Source organism: Equus quagga, chromosome 9 (genome assembly GCF_021613505.1).
Source record: "Equus quagga isolate Etosha38 chromosome 9, UCLA_HA_Equagga_1.0, whole genome shotgun sequence".
Classification (NCBI taxonomy): Eukaryota; Metazoa; Chordata; class Mammalia; order Perissodactyla; family Equidae; genus Equus; species Equus quagga.
In genome coordinates, this window is record NC_060275.1 from 38,097,808 (window position 1) to 38,110,645 (window position 12,838).

At 35.8% G+C, this 12,838-nt stretch overlaps 1 protein-coding gene across 2 annotated transcripts in view; it reads right to left on the bottom strand.

The window, feature by feature from the left end:
* GALNT1 (polypeptide N-acetylgalactosaminyltransferase 1) overlaps positions 1 to 12,838 on the bottom strand; it is an 87,389-nt gene that overhangs the window by 20,104 nt on the left and 54,447 nt on the right. For both annotated transcript variants that reach the window (XR_006890123.1, XM_046671760.1), the window contains 5 exons: positions 12,212 to 12,419; positions 6,369 to 6,539; positions 4,185 to 4,302; positions 2,260 to 2,440; positions 1,240 to 1,379 (listed from right to left, as the gene is read on the bottom strand). Coding sequence is in view for 1 of the 2 variants with exons in the window: in XM_046671760.1 (XP_046527716.1) it covers positions 1,240 to 1,379; positions 2,260 to 2,440; positions 4,185 to 4,302; positions 6,369 to 6,539; positions 12,212 to 12,419 (818 nt within the window). In the remaining variant the exon portion in view is untranslated. The remainder of the gene's footprint in view (positions 1 to 1,239; positions 1,380 to 2,259; positions 2,441 to 4,184; positions 4,303 to 6,368; positions 6,540 to 12,211; positions 12,420 to 12,838) is intronic.

Genomic DNA, 12,838 nt, shown 5'->3' on the forward strand with positions numbered 1-12,838 from the left:
TCACAGACCTCAGAAGGAACCAAATCTGCCCACAGCTTGATATCTTAGATTTTCAGTCTTTAGAACTGTGAGATAATAAATTTCTGTTTAAGCCACTCAGTTTGTGGTACTTTATTATGGCAGCCCTAGGAAACTAATAGAATCCTTGAGTTGATCAGACCCCTGGGCTAAAGAGAAGGAACTATTTAGATTATCCTATACATAGAAGCCAGCTTTGGCTGGGAGGTAGATTGGATGGCTATCGACACTGAGGAAGAAATAGTCCCTTATGACCATCCTGGTAGGTATAAGAGAAGGTAAGATAAGTCTATCTCACGCCAGACCCTATACTGGGCACTCCAAAAGATAAAAAGGCCAGACTCCAAAGCACAACTGATTGTGTTAACTAATTATAGGCATTAAAAAGAAAATTACTTCAGGTTTCAAGAAAATTTGCTGCCAAATTCAAAGAGCAATAACTAAAGGCATCATCAGAAACAACATGCTTACTGACATTCGTTCCAACCTCCCTGCCCAAACTGAGATTTAGAACTCCCAAAGGAAAATTAATGGGTGCTAAAAATACAATTTATTATAAATGGTCTTTCAAGTTTCCTTGTCAGTTCTTTACAATTTATCTTTACTTTGAAGTTACTCAAGCTTTTATTCAGACTAATTAATACTAGGACATCTGCTTTAGGAATATATGGTTTCAACTAAATGGGTCAATTTGTTAAAATAAGAAGTCTACTGAATAGGGCCGGCCCGGTGGCACAGCGGTTAAGTTCGCATGTTCTGCTTCTTGGCAGCCCAGGGGTTGCTGGTTCGGGTCCCGGGTGCAGACATGGCACCGCTTGGCACGCCATGCTGTGGTAGGCATCCCACGTATAAAATAGAGGAAGATGGGCATGGATGTCAGCTCAGGGCCAGTCTTCCTCAGCAAAAAGAGGAGGATTGGCAGTAGTTAGCTCAGGACTAATCTTCCTCAAAAAAAAAAAAAAAGAAGTCTACTGAAGACACTAATATATTTAACAAGAGACCAAGTATGAAATGGTAGACCATTCTTATTTTAATAAAATATAACATGATAAAAAATTAACAAGGTTTCAAGTTATGAGGTAGACTGTCTCAACTAACAAGAACTTTTCCACACTTGAGATTATGTAATTTTAACATGCCAGCCCTGATGGCAGTTTAACCTCTATTGTTTTTGATAAAAAAGTGAGAACATAACGACATAGAATACATTTTTTTTTTTACCTCTCCCAAAGAGAAATAGTGACGTGGAATCTGAGAATCAGGATAAATATTCTCTAGGTACCAAGAGAAAGGTCTGCATTGGAGTTTGTGTCTTAGACCAAGCCTTGATGATATATCTCCATAATCTACCTTTGTAACACCTGTTAATAGAAATAAGTAACTGAATGATTAATCTTCTATTAGTTAACACAGTTCTATTTATATATTGCATCTAATAAGCAAGATGAACGAGAAAAGTAGTATCATTTTGGTGATATGTGACTACACAAATGATATACCATAAATCCACCTCCCAAAGTATGAAGCAAGGATTAATATGCTTTTCAAAGAAAAATTAAATCTATGTGAGAATGATACACATGCTAATATTACACACAAATATAAGTTACATGGATGAGAAAACTTTAATAAGTTAACATATATTAACAGACAAAAACAAAAATCAAGATCTATTTTGCCCAAATATTAAACAGATATTAAATAGAGCAATTGTTTCCAGTCAGGTTTCTCTTACACACCTCACTGCTGTGCACCCTGCCACTTGACAGTTCTATGGTAACTAAAAAATGAGGATAGAATGGTAACAATATTAGGCAGATTGACAGCTGGTGAAACAGCTGTTCTCACAAAACTCTGAAGGGCAGAAAAAAGTTCCTGGAGAGAAGTCCCTTGAGGCATGCTATAGGGCCCTGCACTGGCCTTGAAATACTCGACAGTTTCATACAAATGTTAAATGTGACATTAAGGTTAAAATAAAAAAAAAGAACATGGATAACACCTGGGTTAGCAGTAATTTCTGCAATACTGACCTGGATAATTTAATAGTATTGTTAATAATATATTATACCAGGCATTCTGCTAAGCACTTTCTATACTTTGTGTGATTCCATTTATTCTTTACAATGACCTATGAGCCTCTGCTCAAAGCTTCTTTTCACTCCTTCTTACCTCTCCTCAGAATGCATTAGGATCAGGAACAAGAAAGTCAGTCCTGTATTTATAATGCAAAATAATGCTAACCTGGAGATATTATATAGAAGAAATTCTTGAACTCATCCATCCACACTTCTGCAAGTCTTCTGTTATTTTTATTGATAATCTGCCCTGTGCCTCCTGGAAACGTGTAAGGTGTAGCTTTCCGAAACACATGTCCAACATGTGAGCAAGTAACAATCTCCAAAGTTCCTCCACACTGCCAAATCTGAAAACGGCAACAAAGAAGACCAGTTTTCAACACTGATAGTTTAAAAAAGAATTGTTCGCATCTATTGAGCTTCATAGTTGGAATTTCACAGAATCAAGGGTGAACAGTGGAGCTCCTGCTATATGGTCACAAAGCCAGTGCTTCCTCAGGAGCAAGCCTTTCTCTAATTTTTGGTTCTGATCAAACCAGAAATTGAAAGTTAAATTCAGAAAAGATAGTTTAAAGGCTAAATACAGAAAAGACGTGAGGTCTAGAGCAGTATTTTTCTAATTGCAGGCCATGATTCATAAAAGGATCATAAATTCAAATTTGATGAATTGCAACCAGCACTTGCTAACAAGGACACACTGTTTCATGAAATGTTTACATTTTGTGTGTTGTCTATGTATAACATGTAATGTATTTATTAATGCAGTTTATGGTCAAGACTTTGACCATGGAGAATTCAGCCACAGTCCTACCTGGTTCCTCCTCCTCCAACCCTGTGTCATAGCCTGTACATTAAACAGAACCTAAGAATCTTAACTGGATCTCTCATGAGTTATTCAGTGAGACAGTGATCACATGCTTTGTTGTCTTTGTGAGAATAAAAACAAAAAAGGGGTAAGAGAAAGATCATCAAGTATGGTTTGAAATCTTTAATTTAATGAAATTATCCTTCTGCTCCTTTCAAAATACATTTTTCCGTAAGTTAAAAATCTACTATTTACAATTAAAACACATTTTGAAAAGTTTTGATTTTGTTAAATACTCAGTGTGTCTACTTTAACTTTTTCCCAGGATCATAAAATGATACAATTGGATAGGATCTCCAAGACGATCCACTGTCTAAACCTCTCTTCACCAGGAACAAAGTGAGCTAGCCGATTTAGATCACAGTGCAGTTCAGTGTGGTTTCCACTATAGCTATGTGTCTAAAGTTGATCATTTTCAGAAATACACAGTGTCATTTAAATAACATGTTGATTTTAGTGAATGTGAAATGCATAAGACTTACGCTTGACTGGGTTAAATTAATTTAGAGTAATTTCAGAATTCCTCTGCCTTTTTCTCTGTACTGAAAAATATAAAGCTGTAAAGTCACCAGGTTTCATATAAGAGAGATCTATTTTCACACCAGAAGGACAAAGCATATTACACAAAGTGAAATTACATTTTGGGCAGTTAAGTACCAAAGTAGCATATACAAACTACATGTTATTTTTTGTTTATTTTTGGAGCTTGAATTACTTCCTTGAAAATAACAGAAATTAAAAACAACTAGAGAATATTGCATGAGTTTTATGGGTAGGAAATTAAGATAAGTGAATTATTTGCTTAAAATAGTTTATAATGAATCCTTAATAGTATCAACAAACGTTCTATGGACTGAAGGCTCTGAAGTCTGATTAAACTCATATTAAATTCAGTTTTTATTTTTTTTTAAAGATTTTATTTTTTTCCTTTTTCTCCCCAAAGCCCCCCAGTACATAGTTGTATATTCTTCGTTGTGGGTCCTTCTAATTGTGGCATGTGGGACGCTGCCTCAGCGTGGCTTGATGAGCAGTGCCATGTCCGCGCCCAGGATTCGAACCAACGAAACACTGGGCCGCCTGCAGCGGAGCGCGCAAACTTAACCACTCGGCCACGGGGCCAGCCCCTAAATTCACTTTTTATTTTTAATTTAGAGAGAACATGAATAATTAAAGTATACCTATATTTGAGGTTAAATAGAAGATTACTCTTTTCAAAGGGAACTTACCCTAAAGGAAATTTCTAGGTTTTCTCCTCCCCAAATATCCATTCCAGCATCATATGTTCCAATTTCCTGAAAGTAATCTCTGTCTATTGAAAAAAGGCCTCCTGCCATTGTAGGTGTTCTGAAATTCAATCAGAATATAATACTATTAATTGTAACAATTTAAAATTTACAGTTTTTGTTTTTAAAATTAGTGTTATAACTGTTTATAACTACAGAATAAATGCTTATTCTCACACTCTTCAGAAACCTTCATAGGCCCCCAGGGGCTTTCTTTGTTTTTATGCTATGTTATTTGGTCCTCAGACATGACCTGCACCCCAGTCATGCTGTCACAGCTTCTGCCCAGACATCCTTCTCTGCCTGTCCCAAGGGCTCTTCCTGTCTTTAGTACCTTTCTTGGTTCTCCTGTCATGACTGAGCTCCTTAAATTGAAGCTATTTCTCGTAACCCTCTCCATCTGACTGTGTACCTACTCCATAGTTCCTAGCAACTATAAATACAGTTGACTATGTACTAACCAACTAGACTCATGTTAGCAACACTAACATGCCAGGTTCTAAAAGGTGGCAAATATTGCAAAGACATAAGATTAAACAGGATGAAAACAAGGCAGCCCTTTCCTTATTCCTAATAGGAACCTTTAAGGAAAAGAGGAGATGAAGTACAGAACAAAATCAATATCCTCCTTCTAAGGGGATCATCATCCTGACCTAGTGTAGTATATTCTCTGCAAAGAGGAGCCCAATCATCAAAACACAGCCCAGGTATGCAGAGTGGGTGGGAATAGGTGGAGTGAAGCAGAGAAGTGATAATGAAGGAGGATTTAAATAAATGAATACCAGTCAAACATTTGATTTCCATGAAGGATGAGCATGGAGGAAAAGGAGACTCCAACTAGGAGAAAATAATTAAGTTTCAGGAACAGAGGACACTATGGAGATCGTATTTTAGGGTGAACTGGCCACCTCTATAATGTAACCCTAAAACATACTCATTACATACCCTAGTGAGGGTGGTAGCATTTGCTTTTCCAGTAGAAATAGTCGTTTCCAGAAAAAAAGTAAAGACTTATTTTGATTTTAGAAGAGAAAAAGAATGAAAAAGTCTAATATATCTTAGGAGTCAGGAAATAGGCCAACACCCAGAGTTACCATTTAGTACAGGGGTTTCTTGACCTGGGTTTTGGGTTATCTCTACATTTCCTAGAACTGGATGCTAAATCTTTTTTTTTACAGAAGTGCATTTTTTACTCCCTTAGAAAAAACTCATAGCTTTTATCAGCTCTTAAGTCCACCATCTACAAAACGTTTAGGAACCCTTGGTTTAGATGGTGATTTGAAAATGTCAGCAAAAGAGTGGAAAAGTCCTTTCAGTAGGTAAGGATTCAGCCTGGCCAGGGAGAAAGAGCATAGAATTAGTGAAACCTCTCTTCAACTTTGCCAGAACTGGACTTGAATTCAAGGGAAAGTAGATCTAAGAAGCCCAGGATACGAGAAAGCTAAAAAACCTGGTTCTGAAGGAACTCTCAGAAGAAGCAGGCTGATGCAACTGGAGTAAATCCTAGGATGACTCAGAAAGCCCAAGGTCTCAATTTAAAGGTTCTGAATAGTATGAAGTTTTTATCCTTTCTGAAAAAAATCTATATACGACCAAATGTAGAACAAAAGAAAAATCAGAAATCCATTAATAGAAATCCTTTTTTATATTTTTGTCAATTCTAGTTATTTTTATATTTGAAACAAGCTTTTCTAACCTTACCAGTCAGTAACTATCATCCAGATGGTATAAGTCTGAATTTAAAATCTTAAACTTTGGTGCAAGGACCCAGTTTTAGGTAATATTTTCACATACTAACACTTACAATTAATTGACACTTTAATATAAGTAGTATTATTTAGAGATTTGCAAAATGTTGTTCATATAGGAATGAAAGAACATATGCATGGCACCATCATTTCTCATGTGCACTAGCTTGTATAAATGAAAAATTCTAATTTTATGAGTTGATCAGAGGGAAAAAACCCCTCTTTAAAATGATATGTAAAAGATAGCTCAACTACATATATGGTGCACAAATGCTTCATGTTTCTCAAAATACACTTAGAATCCTTTCAATATGATTCCCAATGTTTCACAATACCCTGCCAATAACACTTTAGGGGAAATGTTTGTCAAACTAATTACCTGACAGGAAGAGTCCGATCACCTTTCCTTCTGTCCATTTCTCTTTGAGGAACAGGATACCAGCGAAAATTGAGCTTCCAGTTGAATCCACCATAGGTCATATCAGAGCCTGCCATGTACTCGAAAGTATCATCACTGATCACATCAATGATAGGACATACCACTGTTTTCCTAAAATCATAAAAGCAAATTAAAAAATCTTTTAAAATTTTCCTTTCTGAACTATTTAACAATTGTATACTAAGTGTTTTTATTTTTTTACTATTTATTTATTTTTACTGAAGTAACACTGGTTTATAACATTATATACATTTCAGGTCTACATCATTATATTTTGACTTCTGTATAGACTACATCATGTTCACGACCAATAGTCTAGTTTCCAACTATCACTGTACAAATGTACCCCTTTATCCCCTTCTGCTTTCTTCCACTCTCTTCCCCTCTGGTAACCACCAATCTATTCTCCGTATCTATATGTTTATTTGTTGTTACTATTGTTTTTTCAATCTTCCACGTATGAGTGAATTTGTATGGTATTTGGCTTTCTCTGTCTGACTTACTGTGCTAAGCATACTACCCTCAAGGTCCATCCATGTTGTCACATAGGGCAAGATTTCATCTTTTTTTTATAGCATATGCAAAAAAATGAAAGTAGACCACTATCTTACAACATACACAAAAATTAACTCAAAATGGATTAAAGACTTGAATGTAAGACCTGAAACCATGAAACTCCTAGAAGAAAACATAGGCAGTACACTTTGACATCAGTCTTAGCAGTATCTTTTTGAATACTTCTCAGGCAAGGAAAACAAAAGGAAACAAATGGGACTACATCAAACTAAAAAGCTTTTGCATAGCAAAAGAAACCATCAACAAAACAAAAAGACAACCTAATAATTGAGAGAAGATATTTGCAACTCATATACCGATTAGCAGTTAATATCCAAAATATACAAAGAACTCACACAACTCAACAAAAAAAACAAACAACTTGATTAAAAAATGCCAGAGGATGTGAACAGACATTTTTCCAAAGAAGATATACAGAAGGCCAACAGGCACATGAAAAGATGCTCAACATCACTGATTATTAAGGAAATGCAAATCAAACCACAATGAGATACCAACTCATGCCCATCAGAATGGTTATTATTAAAAGGACAAAAAATCACAAATGTTGGAGAGGATGCGGAGAAAAGGGAACCCTTGTACACTGCTGATGGGAATGTAAATTGGTGCAGGCACTATTGAAAACACTAAGGAGATTCCTCCAGAAATTAAAAATAGAGCTACCATATGATCCAGCTATTGCACTTTTCTGGGTATTTATCCAAAGAACACGAAAACACTAATTCAAAAGGATATATGCACCCTTATGTTCATTGCAGCATTATTCACAATAACCAAGACTTGGAAACAACCCAAGTGCCCATTGATGAATAGATAGGGATGCGGTATAGATATAATGGAATACTAAGTGTTTTTAAAATAAAAATACACTCTATAATGTTAAAGATGATGAAAAAATTTCCTGCTATATCCTACCAAACTAGCATAGTTATTTATTATATTATTTATAACTTGTTGATAACTTTCCATCCCTTTTTCATTTATACTTTTACATATTTGCCATACGTGAAAATACTTCAAATATTTCTACAGTTTTCAAAAATACCACTTTTAATGACTACATATTTAATAATTTTAAACTAATAATTTTCTTAATAAACAACTCTTGGACATTGTGTTCCTTATAGTTTTTTGCCATTAAGATACTGGGTGGACATGTTCATATACATAATATTTTGCTTTTGCTTTACGAGAAAACTTCCAGGAATGAGTTTACCAAATTAAAGGAAGGTACTTTTTTGTGGTACTTTTCTTTACTGCTTTCCAAAACTATTATATGTGTGTGTGTGTATATATATTTCTTCCTACAGCTTCCCTATAATGCTATCAACTTTAGATGCTATTTTCTTATAGTTTTGCTAATGTAATGTTAAATAGTATCTCAAGATTTTTAAAATTTATATTTTCTAAGTATTAGAAAGGATATTTTTCCTGCAGGCTTGTACTTCTTCATACACATTTAAAAGTTTTTCTATTGGTATTATGATTTTCTTTTTTTTTGAGGAAGACTGGCCCTGAGCTAACATGTGTGCCCATCTTCCTCTACTTTATATGTGGGACCCCTGCCTCAGCAAAGCTTGACAAGCGGCGTGTAGGTCTGCACCCAGGATCCGAACTGGCGAACCCCAGGCTGCTGAAGCAGAGTGCGCGAACTTAACTGCTACACCACCAGCCGGCCCTTGTGATATTTTTAATAAACCTAAAAACTTACACTTCTAAGGAAAGATGTGCTGCTCACAGCCCTTGGCAGCCACATTTTTAAGCATGTGATATCCTCCCCACCCAACTGTTATCTTATTTAGAAATCTTTTCCTACTCCAAAATCATAAAGATATTCTCCTATATTGTCTTCAAAAAGAATTATATTTTTGCTTTTCACATATGTCTTTAATCCTCATGGAACTGGTTTTAGGTATGATATGCAGTAAGTATCTAACTTCACTTCTTTGCCTTGTGGATAACCAATTGTTCCAGCACTATCTAATGGTCCTTTTTTCCTCTGCCATATTTATCAGTGCCTGCTCTGTTCATAAATCAAGTTTCCATATAAACATGGGGTAGTTTCCAGACACTACTCTGTTTTACTAGTCTATTTGTGAATTTCTGCATAAATATGTCACTGCCACAATTAATAGAGTTGTAAAGTAAGTCTCGATATCTGGGAGTGCAAGCCCAGTTGTACCTGACTCTTCTTCTTCAGGAGTATTTTGGCTATTTTTTTTTAAATATGCATTTCCATATAAATGTTAGAAACAGTCAGTTTCTTGAAGAAAATTCTGTTGAGATTTCAGTTGGAAATGCATTGAATTTATAGATCAATGTGGGGAGAATCGCTATTTTTATATTGACTTTTCTAACCATGAACATTATCCTTCTCTCCACTTAGATTATTTTCCAGTGAATTTCAACAGTTTCCTATTTCATACATCTTTTATTAAACATACTCCTAATTACAGTCTATGATTTCCATTGTTGTTATAAATGGTATAATTTCTTTTTTTCTTTTTACTTTATATCTTCTAACTATTCCTTGCTGGTGTGGAGAAGGCAACTGACTTTTTTTTCCTTTTATTTTATTGGGGTCATACTGGTTTACAACACTGTGTAAATTTCAGGGGTATATTATTATATTTCAGCTTCTGTATAGACTACATCGTGTTCACCACCAACAGTCTAGCTGGCAACTGACTTTTCTATAGTGATCTTATGTTCGGCAACATTGCTAAATTCCTATTATTTCTACTTTTTTTTGTATATATTATTTTTCTTCATTAAAAAACACATCTGCAGTTGACAGCACTTGTTTTTTTTCTTGCCAATCCTTATATGCTTTATTTCTTGTATTACTGCAAAACCTAAGGCTTCTAATAATACTGAGTAACAGTAGTAATTCAGGGCATTCTTATCTTGCTTTATATCTTTTAAAAAATACTTTCAAAATTTCTCCATTAATATGATTTTGCTTGCTAAGGATTTTATTTAGCTATCCTTTCTCAGATTAGTAAATCTCCATTCTATAACAGTTCGCTAAGTATTTTTAATCATAAATGGATGCTCATTTCAATCATAAACGAACACTTTTCTTTTCTTTCTTTTTTTTTGGAGGAAGATTAGCCCTGAGCTAACTGCTGCCCATCCTCCTCTTTTTGCTGAGGAAGACTGGCCCTGAGCTAACATCCGTGCCCATCTCCCGTTACTTTATATGTGGGATGCCTATCACAGCATGGCTTGCCAAGTGGTGCCATGTCCACACCAGGAATCCAAACTGGCAAATCCCCGGCCGCCGAAGTGGAATGTGCGAACTTAACTGCTGCACCACTGGGCCGGCCCCCAACACTTTTCTCTATCTACTGAAGTGATCAGACTTTTAATGATAGGGTTTTAATATACTTTCAGAAATATGATAATGGGGTGTATTATGTGATTGGCTTTGTAATACTGAACTAAACAAATTAGTCATGATATGTTATAGTATATGTATTACATATATATATATAAATGAAATTTTGTTTCCCCTCCCGCTTGGACTGTTTGTTGGTATTGTGAGATTTTTGTTAGCATTCATTAATAGATTTGAGTAATTTTCCACATACTTCTTTTCTGGTTTTCCTATCAAGGTTATAGTAGTCTCATAAAGAAAGTCCAGTTTCTTCCCTCTTTTTCTACATTCTGTTTATAAATTGTTAGGGGAGATTTGTTTCCCCTCCTCAACCCCATTCCAAGGGCCTTGAAACTTGAAAAGGCAAGTTTTCTTTGGTGTAGTGGGATTTATTTCTCATTCTCACTTACACTGAGGTACAGATGTCAAGATCCTAGCTTTATACAGGTGCTTGTTATTCATCTTCCAACCTTAGGCAGGGCCTAGGGCTTATTTCCTATCCTCCCATCTGTTTGTCCATCAAGGCAAAAGGTCAGTGTCCCCTAAGTTCAGTAGAAACCCTACAAGTGAAAGCTAGTAGCTTTTGTGTTTGGACTGCTCACTTGTTCTCACTTCATTTTGAGATCGCAAAATTTCTTACTATGATGCCAATTCAGTGATGCAATTAAAAATGTGTTTTGTATTTTATCTAGCATTTTAGTTTTTTCAGTTGGAAAAGTTATTCAGGATACGCAGCCTAAACTGGAAGTTGTTGTGGTTGTCATTTCAGTCTATTCCCCTTTTATATGTCTGTCATCACCTCACACTGCTTTGTCTCCATGAGTTCAGGCTCCTGGTTCATAAGAGTTATGTGTTGTCTTTATGCAAGCAAATATTCCCTGAATCAGTCATCTACTACCTACAGAAAGTTTACAGAAATACTCTATTCCTTCTTCAGGCAATGTTCTCCTTCCTAAAGCTGCTGTATCTTCTCATTGCCTCAGTGCTGGTTGTTCCTATTTATTCATCTCTGAAAAGGGAGAGATGTAGGCCCAGCATTTGATAACAGAAATAGATACAATGACTTTAGCTCCCACTATACTCCACTTGACTAGTAAAAGTTTACCCTGCTAAAATCTAAACCTCAATGTTAAGCTGACACAGACAGCCTCCAGCTCAAATTTCAATGACAAGCAGAAATTCAACTAATATAGGTCTAACTGACTAAAGTTAGGTTCTCTCCTGATATCCAAGAACTAAACCAGAGCCCAGCAGTAGGTAATTCTTTGAATAATGTGCATGATGAAAGACTACCACCACGGGCATGCACTGCTCCTAATGCTCTTCCTGTATTATCTAAGATTATAGTGTTTTTCCATAAACAATTAAGCATTTCCTGATGCAATGTGTATCTCCCCATCCGCTTGTACTTCATATTGTGCTATAAGCCGAGAGCTCTAGTCCCAGTGAGGACGTAGACAGAGATGAGATGACCTGCCTGCCCCAGTGTTAGCCTTAGAGAGTGGGGACAAATAAAGGGTTTTACCCTATTTTCCCTGAGTTCATTGTTCATTTGCTCTGCTCCTCGTTAGTGAACAGAGCATATAGTGTACATCCTAACAACACACCTCCCAATCCATCCTCAATAATGAGAGTTTGCAAACATTCCTTCCAGACTTCAGAATGTGGTCTTCTTCATATTTAGTTTAGAGTGCTTTTCGTGAGTATTTTAAAGGAAACTTCAGAGGAAATAATTTTTATGTTTATTTAAAAATACAGAATTTTGCAACTAACCATATAGTTTAGGACAAATACACTGAAAACAAATTTATAGACTCCAGAAAAGTACCTGTCATGTTTGATCCTGGCTAAGAGAGGCTCCAGCCATCCCACCGTACACTCACAGTGAGCATCCAAGAAGGTGATCACTTGGCCTTTTGACACAGCAGCTCCTTTTAATCTAGCTCTGATCAATCCAGAACGTTGTTCCATTCGAATTACATGAACTGGTACTTTTAATTTTTTCACATAACTCTCTAGAGGTCTTTTCAAAAAGTCTGAAAAATTAACAACACAAAACAAACAAAAAATAATATGAAAAAACTGTGATCTGGCACTATCCAGATATAAATCAATTTTGACTTGCAATATTCACTTATCACATATTTACTGAGCATTTTCACGAGGTTCCCTGACTCACAAAACCATTTTGCTACAGGAAGCCTTTTTATTTCCTGAGAGAATGTACTAGGGCTGCCTCTACCTTATTAAATGAGGAATGAGGAGAGAGCCTTTGGGCTCAGGTTCAATCAAAGATAGGCATGTTACCACATTTCTCTAAGCAATTCTCTGTCAGCCTCAATACTGCTTTTTCTAATCAGGTTTAAAGATCAGGAACAGAAAGAAAGAAATTCAAGAGCATTAAATCCAGACCACAATAGAGTGAAGGAACAGAACACGCAATAGCTGTTACTGT